The 8,925-nt window shown below is 48.3% G+C and overlaps 2 protein-coding genes across 3 annotated transcripts in view; one reads left to right on the plus strand and one right to left on the minus strand.

Moving 5' to 3' along the window:
* tecpr2 (tectonin beta-propeller repeat containing 2) overlaps positions 1-3,111 on the plus strand; it is a 31,284-nt gene extending 28,173 nt beyond the window's left edge. For both annotated transcript variants that reach the window (XM_088647704.1, XM_088647705.1), the window contains 3 exons: positions 67-208; positions 474-623; positions 1,038-3,111. In XM_088647704.1, the coding sequence (XP_088503830.1) occupies positions 67-208; positions 474-623; positions 1,038-1,195 (450 nt within the window). In that variant the 3' untranslated portion in view covers positions 1,196-3,111. The remainder of the gene's footprint in view (positions 1-66; positions 209-473; positions 624-1,037) is intronic.
* Positions 3,112-5,297: 2,186 nt separating this feature from the next.
* Positions 5,298-7,272, minus strand: ankrd9 (ankyrin repeat domain 9). The gene has a single exon (XM_088647720.1). It carries the CDS (start codon positions 6,408-6,410, stop codon positions 5,559-5,561), a length of 852 nt encoding a protein of 283 aa, XP_088503846.1. The 5' UTR covers positions 6,411-7,272; the 3' UTR covers positions 5,298-5,558.
* Positions 7,273-8,925: the final 1,653 nt, after the last annotated feature.

An 8,925-nucleotide genomic window follows, 5' to 3' on the forward strand; every position in this document is an offset into this window, starting at 1 on the left:
ACTGCTGGATATCTTGGAATGGGTGACTTGTGGGCAGTAAATGTCTCGCGCTCGTTGGTCTTGTAGCCGGTGGGGGTGCACCTGGTGAGCGTGTACACCAGTCCCAACGACAGGATGCTGTGGGCAGTGGACAGCCGAGGATACGTGCACGTCCGGACTGGGATTACAGAGGAGATGCCGGTGGGAACAGACTGGGAGCATGTCCCAGGTAATTTTGCTGGACAGGGGGAGCCAGCCTTCCAGGAACGATCTGCAGAAAGGAGAAACATATGCAGATCTAAAGCATGCTTCCAGTTTTTAGATAGAAAAGAAAGTGTTGTTAGCCAGTAGTTAAAATTTGGAGTGCATTTAGAGATATATGTTAAGTTGGCATTAATAGGTGCAGGCTTGCTACAGTAAATAAGACAGCTGCTTCTGGAGGTGTAATACGTGGAGCCTGCTTGCACTGTGGTATTCCTCTCGTGCTTTCACAGGCCTGCAGGCGTGGCAGTTAGCAGTGAGTGCCAGGACTGTGTGGGTGCGTTGCCCCAATGGAGATGTAGCCCGTAGATATGGCATCACAGAGAAGAACCCAGCAGGAGACTACTGGAAGAAAATACCAGGCCTGGTCAGCTGTTTAACAGGTGAGCTAAGCAATGTTTTTGAAGTCCATTTTTGAACGTTTTCACCGTTTCCCCATCTTTCTTTACTGGGACAGTATTTTCATGGATCTGTATGAGGCGTAAATGCACAACAGCTGAAAGGATGTACTAAAACGTGTAGTGGGAAAGCTTGTTGAGACACACTTGTCAAGTCTTAACACATAAAGGATGTAAAAGCTAAAAAATGTCACAAACATCCCCCCCCCCCTTTGCCTTTTTCAGTTGAGTTTTGTATAGTGAAGATCCTCCAGCTGAAGAAAACAGATATCAGAAAGGGTTTTCGGCAGATTTAGAGCTGCTTGCCTGAATGCACTACTTGCACAGCGAGAGCTACTGAAATGTCTCCACCCCTGAACACGCAGTAACTTCAACACCGGGCCTTGTGTTCCTCTACAGTCACCCCAGTGGACGAGCTGTGGGCAGTGGGCATGACCGGCTCTCTGATTCGCCGACTGACCAAGGCGTTCTGCCACAGCAACAGCAGGTCAAAGGTCAGCATGGCCTCGTCGTCGCTGAATGGCGACGATCCAGAGGACGAGTGGGAGGTCATCTAGAGACCCCACGGGCACCTGGAGGTCCAGGCATCCTTACTCTTCTGTATACTGAAAAGGTTCATCGGCCTCTAATTTATTAATATGTTTGGATTTTACGTTCTCTTTTTATATATGTATATAAATTAACTTCTGGTATCTTTTATTAACTGTGCGTGCTGCTAGTGGTACTGTTGGCTGTGCGGACCTGTGGAGTTATGAGTTAATCACAAGAATGCTGATTGCACATGTATTCTGTACTGTTCAGGACACTTGCCTGCCACACAGGGAGGCTGTTGTGAAATTCATTGCTACAGCTTCACTGATTCTATCTTAACAGTCTTCACACTCACCACTTCCACTCCTCCCGTTTCTGTGCGCATCTTTCACTTGTGTTTTCGCAGGTTTAACCTTTCTTTGCCTTTTAGCTACTTGTAATGCTTTTGCCAGCTTTCAAAAATATTTTTAAAACAGCGTGATACAAACAGTATAAAACAACCCAGAGCATATTTTAGAAACTTGTAAGGTTGATTTGAATAATCTTGGGAATGAACCTATATGCATATATATTCACCACACTGGGCGCTTGCACAGAGCTGTCTTCCCCTGCATTTTCCTTCAATCTCTTCGGATGACTGGACTCACCTGTGAGAAACCAGTGATTTAATGTTCTGCAGGGGAGACTGCCTGTGCTGTAAGAAAAAGCTCCGATATAAGGTAACACACTGGACCTGCAGGGGACATAATGATGAATGCACTGCCTTATTTCAACAATGCATCTAATACTGAGCTCTAAGGAACAGAGGAAATCTATTTTGCACCTTTCTGCATATTCGTCTGCATAATAGAGTGAACAACAATTATGCTTATCTATTGGTCCTATAAAACACAGTTTATAAGCTTGTCTAATCTGTTATTCTTTTGCCTAAGCCTTACTTTGTGCACTTTAGCAAGAAAGATGCAAACACTTGACTTTTCATCTTGCACTCTGTACGTCAGTGTCAATAATATTAGATATATCCACTTTCTGTTTTTCCATAAGTACTGTACTCTTGTATTAATGACAACATGAAGGGAAATAATGTAAGCATAATGAAAACAGATAAAATAAGTGTACTGGTTTACTCGTTTCCTATTACACTAATGTATATACTGTAGTTTGATGATAACTGTACGTTTCATATTTAATTGGTTTTATAATGAATACCTATAATTTCGAACTTGTAACACACACGTGTCAAACTTAACTTAAACTAGCTGTGATTTGGTGAGCGGGACATACAGATTGTTGATGTTTGTTTTTGAGCAGATCTGCTGCTTCCAGTACTACAGACAAAGTCCTGTCTGCACTGATGCAGCTCTGGGAATGAAACCTCTTCACTTTTTTTCCTTGGATTTTCTCCTTTATTAAGGAGAGGCAGGAGTGAGCTGCATTTAAAAACACGATGTTGTGGAAAATGTTTAAAATTTGTCCTGAAATTTTTGTGAAGTATCTGTTCATTTTCACGGGTCTGGTATTAAGTAGTAATGATTTTAAAATTTTATGGGACTTTTGTGTTATCAGTTTAAACAAATCCCTTTTGTTTCACAAATAGATTTCTGAAATAAATGTGGCCAAGCTTTGTGGGTTGGGCTCAGAAGACCCCCATTTTCTTTACCTTTCTTCCTCAGTTAACACTCCTTCTCAATGTACACACTATGACCTGTCCCCTTCCACACACACGCTCCAAGATCTTCTCAGCTGCTTTCACTGTCTGGGGCCTTGGATGTGAGTGTGGCCCAGAGAGACCAAGCACCCTCTTGTCATCCTTGTAAACCGAATGGATGGAGTACTGAGACTGGTGTCCTGTGAAGATCATCCACATGCCTTTGGTATTTTAGATCCTGTTCTGGCTTTTAAGAGTGGGAGTAAAAAAAAAATAAAGTGACTGAAACTGAAAGAGTGGCGCCTCGTGTCTTCTTAGGAGCGGGGGCAGTTTCAACCGGTGTGGACGGACTCAGGGGGCTGTTTTCTCTGAATCGTGCGATTGGCAGTGTGCGTGCGTGCGTGCTGGGTTGCGCGCCCAACCACAGGTCTTCTCTGGAGCTACTGGGCGGCCGGTCCAATGTGGCTTGTTCCGGACCGCGCACCTCGACCCGCTCCGACAGCCGGCCCTGAGGCTGAGGCGGAGGCTGCTGCGTGGATCTCGGCACCAGCTCCCACACCGCGCGCTCACTCGGGGACCGTGTGCCCGCTTCACGACTAGAGAGACAGCGACTGAAAGGGCTTGATTGACTTTGTTCGATCCGCGCTGTGACGGATCTCCGCAATAACGCCGTTTCTCGGTGTCGCCGTGCTGTTGAGCCGTCAGTCCCTTTTCTGGGGCTGTCGCTTTCCTTCGCCAGCGCTTTAGTGAAGAAGCCTCTTCCTTCGTTTCTAGGAAAAAGGGACTCGCGATGTAAAAGAAAAAAATATTAAACCTAAAAACACATCAATAATATGCATGTTATGGATACACGTGTGTGTGTGTGTATATATATAAAGAAGGCTCTGTAGCCTTAAAAAGAAGACCCGGTAGCGGTATGGCCATAATGGGGAGGCAGGGGTCGAGGAATGTTATCTACAGGAGTGCGAGTCCTATGTTAAGGGTGCCTGCTAAATGTCACTTGGTAAACTGCCAGTCCTGGTTCTTCGTGCCTCAGCTGATGTTATTTATCGCTCTGCTCGTGTCGCCAACACGCCCTGTTCTGGAGAATCGAAACTCGTTTTGCAGCTGTTTTGTTCCACTTCACTGGCGCTCGGGTGACCGGTGAACGGCCAAACATCAAATGTACAAGATTTTAAGCTTTTTTTTTACCGAATTAAAAAGTTTCAGTTGGCGTTGTTTCCTATCCCCCGTGTTTGTTTTATGAGCAGGATTTTTCTGGGTCTTTTTCTTCTTTGACCAAAGCAAAAGAAAAGAAGAATACCGCTTTTTGCTGTTGGCTCACCTCTCGGATGCGAACTGAGAGGTGAAGGCTAGTGACTATGGTACTATAGAATCAGGTGCCCCTGAACTACGAGCGACGTACACTATGCCTCCAGGCTTCGCCACATCGTCTTACAAAGAAATATGCAAAACCTGGTAGGCAGGGGTTTCCTGTTTCTCTCCAGTAACAAAGCTGAACCTGTGCAGTGCCGGGGAGAGGGACTGTGACAGTCCAGACCAGTCTGGAGTTTCCATGACAGCCAATGCAACACCGCAAAACACTCGGGCTGTGCGGAGCGCCCATAGCAACTATCACCTCTCCACCGGTCTGGGCGCAGTGCGCTTCTTTCACAGGGACAGGTCTGCAACACGTGTGGAGGAAAAACAAAACTCCTACGTGCTTTGAAAAAATCGAATCCATGAAAGCGATCTCAAATACATTAAACATGTTTTAAAAATATGCTTGGCGAGTTGGTTTACAAAAATCTTTTGGCATATAAACTTATTTAATGTGACCCCTAACACCACACAACCTCTGCAGTCGATAAAAGTTTTAACTGATTTGTTATTCAGTTAATAACTGTGCTGTAATGTCGTGACATCTGTATGCGTACACCCTTGTTTGTTGCATTTTCTTTTTTTTATATATATATAAAAATAAAAACCAGCGCTGACACCGCGCACAGCTCCGTGGTGGATGTGTCATGTGGGCGGAGGGGGTGCGTCTGAGAACAGGAGTCTCGGTACCGTGCTGGAAATCAACAGCGTGTCAGCTTTATTTAGGGAACCCTCTCTTCTGGCAGCTGGGAGTGTAGAACAACTCATCCGCGACATTTAACAGTGACTCAAGACTGAGCCAAAGACTGACTCCCCCAGAATGGAGTTCTCCCCTCTGGAAAATATTTCACGGGGCTTTTTTTGTGTATTTGTTTAAGCTCGCCTTTCTTACAGCGATGTCCGGACATATCTGAGGGATGCCGCTTCTCTTTGCTCTGGTCGTTCTTTAAAGTGCACGCTTGTCCTTCCCGTCGCTTGCGGGAGTGAGATGCGAGATATGAACCGCAAAACAAAGTCGCTGAAGTACAGTATGTGGACTGGCTGTGACGTGCCGGTGAGCTCTTTACCAGTAGGTCTTTAGTTGTTGTTTTGTTGGAAAATAACACCCCAGTCTAGAGAGGCTCATTTCAAGACCTTCGTTTTTATTAAGTGAATGACAATTCATTATTGCTAGCTATCACAGGTACAAAGGCAGTGTAGAAGACTATTGTGCATAGGTTTGGTTGTGCCTTTAAAATAAATAAATAATACAGGTTAGTTCCTTATTTACAGTCAAACCCAACCACAAGTCAAGCCAGAACTTGGCTTCTTACAGTTTCTGATACCCGTACACGGTTTTTTTGTTTCTTTTTTAAAAAAAAAGTCTTTGAGATTCCCACGATTTACTGCAGCCTGAAGTCCAAAGGTTTCAGAAAGTCGGGCAGCGGCAAGGAGTCTAGGTGCTCCGGGGGAGCGGAATGGATGAGCGCCTGCATGGCCCGGACAAACAGGGAGGTGGGCGCCGAGCCGGACAGCCACTGGAACGCCTGCTCCCCGAGCCGCGCCCGCCACCGCCCGGCGTTCTCCTGCAGCTGGCGCCGCGCCTTGCAGCGCAGCTCGGGCAGGAACAGGATGAGGTAGCCGAGGCAGAGGCGCTGGAGCCGCGGGTCCGGCGCGCCCCGGCCGATCTGCGCCAGGAGGCTGTCCAGGGGGGTGTTGCCCTGCGCGTCCGTCACGCAGGGGGACGCCGAGTGTCCCAGCAGCACGATCAGACACTCCGGCCGCACCAGCTCGCAGGCCAGATGCAGCGGGGTCTTGCCGCCGTCCAGGTGAGCGCAACCGCGGCGGTTGACGTAGCCGAGCCGCTCGCACTCCCTGAAGCCCCTGGCGGCGGAGAGGATCATCTTGAGGATGCCGACGCGATTGTAGCGCACGGCCATGGCGAGGTGCGGGGCCGTGGAGGACGGGCAGCAGCAGAAGCTCTTGCTGGGCGTCTCCAGCGCGGCCACCGAGTATCTGCTGAGCAGGTAGCGGGCGTAGGGCTGGTGGTCGTGCACCAGCGCGTAGAGCAGGGCTTCCGATGGGGAGTAGGCGCACGCCCGCCCGTCCTCCTCCCAGTGAAACACCTCCATGGTCCGCATGTCCTCCAAGACCCACACCGCTAGCAGGTCGCGCACGGCTCGGTAAAACGCGAAGGAAGATTTCTTGCAGTGTCTTTCGGATTTGTAGTCCAGAACCCTGACGTCCCAAGGCATAGCGACCGGCCAGCTGTCAGTGCCCTCCTCCGGGCCCTGGGGTGATCAATGAGCGATTTATACTCGCTATCACAATGAACACAGTAATGCTGTTTTCCCCGTCTGTCAAAAGCCCTGTTTAAGGGTTTTATGACACTTTGCTTCCAGTCTGTTTTAGCTCGCTTTGTATTTTGGCAGAACCAAAACAAACGCATTTATCACGCGTTTGTTGTTTTGTTTTTTTGCAGGTATTTTTTTTTGTTTTGCTTTTCTGTGTTCTAGTTACTGGATCTTTCGCATAACGTACAATGCTCTATAACCGAGAAACATCTCCTGTTTACCATAGCACAACAATGGCTAAACGAGGTTACCGTTTTTGGTTGCTGTTGCCTGCTTGTCTTTGCTCTTTTCTACTTTTGAACCTCTACAGATCAACTTTCTAGACAGGCGCAGTCCTCAGAAGTGTGCTGCGTCTGCAAGCCCAAGCCTGTACCAACGCTTAAGAACAGTTGTATTTGAACAGAGAAAAAAATACCAGGCGACGCTATGCTAGGTTTTGCAGGGTATTTGCACACTCTTTGCCTTCGGTGACCCAGCCAGAGTAACAATTCTTCAAACCCCTCTGATAGGGCTGAGCGCAGCTTTTATTCCAACGTGCTGGAGACCGCCCCTCCCCCACCGCCACGCTCCAGCAGCCGCCTTCCCATTGGCTGCTGTCTGTGGCCCGAGTCGCACCATTGGCTGAAAGCGGGAGGGGGCGTGGCCGTTCTTTTGCGTCAATGGAGTGCAAAGTTTCCCTCAACTTTTCTCCTTGAAAAGAGCTGCCCGGGGTGCCGTCACCGCGACACCTGCTATCGGGTGAAATTCTCCGGCACCGGGAACATTCAGAGCAGGTCAGCGTGTAGCGGGGGAGGGTCTCCTCATCTGATATAATAAGATACTCTCCACATAGGAGCGAATGAAACCAGCGAGAGTCGGGCGCCGCGTCAAGGGGGACAAATTAAAAACAAAATATCTGTTCGCCTTCCTTTCCGATTCGGTTTAGGAGTGGTAAAAGAGTTCCAGTGCGAACGCCTGTATATCTTTATCTTTATCAGTCCGCGGGTTTGAAAGAGGCAACTACAGTAGGTTAATCGGCACAACGGATTAGGGCAGGAAATGAAACAGCAGGAAAAGAACTGTGAACATCGCCAAAGCTTCATCTCAGCAGCTCTGCGGGTCCTCTGGTGCGCAGCAAGACCTTCATTCCTGTCACCAGCTAAGGGACAGCTGACGTTGATAGTGGTCACGGACTATTATAATATAATAATCAACTTTATTTTATAAAGCGTGGTTTCTCAAAGCGCTATTAGGATAATTATACATTGCATACAATTATGCATTGCAAATCATAGCAGTATGTGTTGTTGTTGTTGTTTTTTTTAATCAATTGTGCTGTTATGTACCTAGTAACGTCTCTTAAGACATTTTGCGTGGATGCCGAGGGAAGGGGTCAGCGCGCGACCCGGCCTCCTCGCGAGCAAGCCGCGCGTGTCGCCCGAAGAGACACAGGGTGCCGCAGGGTGGGCGCGCGTGCCCGCGGCGGTGCGCCAGAGAGGCGCCAGGCAGCGCCGCCCGGGGTTCTGTCTCCATAGAAACCGGGCTGACGCCACCGGTCTCGCGCTGGCGAGGAGGAGGCCAGAGGCTTGTGAAAGTCCCGGCGCCCTCGCAGTCAAGAGCGACCCCGACATTTACATTTTATCCGTTAATAAAATCATTCTAACAGGAGCGATCTACACCGGTGACATGCTGCCGAAGCTCTAGCTGATTAAGTAATTGAAGGAAAACATATGATCAGTTTTTGGCCAGGTTGTTCCACAAACTGGAGTTGAAAGCGCGAAGAAAAAGTTTAAACTTGGACAACGACGCCCTCTTGTGGACAGTCCGGTGCGGTGTATCTGCTTACAGTTCAAAGTGTCAATCATCCTTTCTTTAGCTATGTGGATGAAGGGAAACATTTTTTTATGGCCTGCATTTTATTTATTAAACAAAAAAGAAATCATGAAATCACTAGACACTTCAGTAACCGAAAACAAGGATACACAGTAGTGCCTTCATGAAGTAAAAACAAACAAATACTGTAAACTCGCTACAACAGACAGCCCTTTCAGTAAAGAAGCGCATCCTGTTGGCATTTTAACTGCTTCCACGTAGTTTGCCCTTCTGTCCCCTGGTGACTCGTTTAATGTCTTAGCAGAATGCCTATAATCATCGCCGGCGAAACGTGCAGGGTGGGAGAGGCGATAGTGAAATGATTTTTTCACTAGTTCACCAGCCCCCGAGTGCGCGTGTGTTTCCTTCCTGTCGTTCGCCCGAGCGCATGACCTCCCGGCTGAGTCAGACACGGGTGCGCGTGTTTGGGGGAAGCTCTTGGGATACATGACGGACACATGACGGACACATTTAGCAGCCATCTCACCCTGCAACTCACAGCTGGCAGCCCACTGAAGCTCAGCAGGTGTGAGCCTGGTCAGTACCTGGAGGGGAGACCTCCTGG

The sequence above is a fragment of the Lepisosteus platostomus genome, chromosome 10, assembly GCF_059453375.1.
Source record: "Lepisosteus platostomus isolate fLepPlt1 chromosome 10, fLepPlt1.hap1, whole genome shotgun sequence".
NCBI lineage: Eukaryota > Metazoa > Chordata > Actinopteri > Semionotiformes > Lepisosteidae > Lepisosteus > Lepisosteus platostomus.

What these genes read in the sequence shown, in the direction of transcription:
- ankrd9 (XM_088647720.1), bottom strand. Translation starts at nt 6,410, where the DNA reads ATGCCTTGGGACGTCAGGGTTCTGGACTACAAATCCGAAAGACACTGC.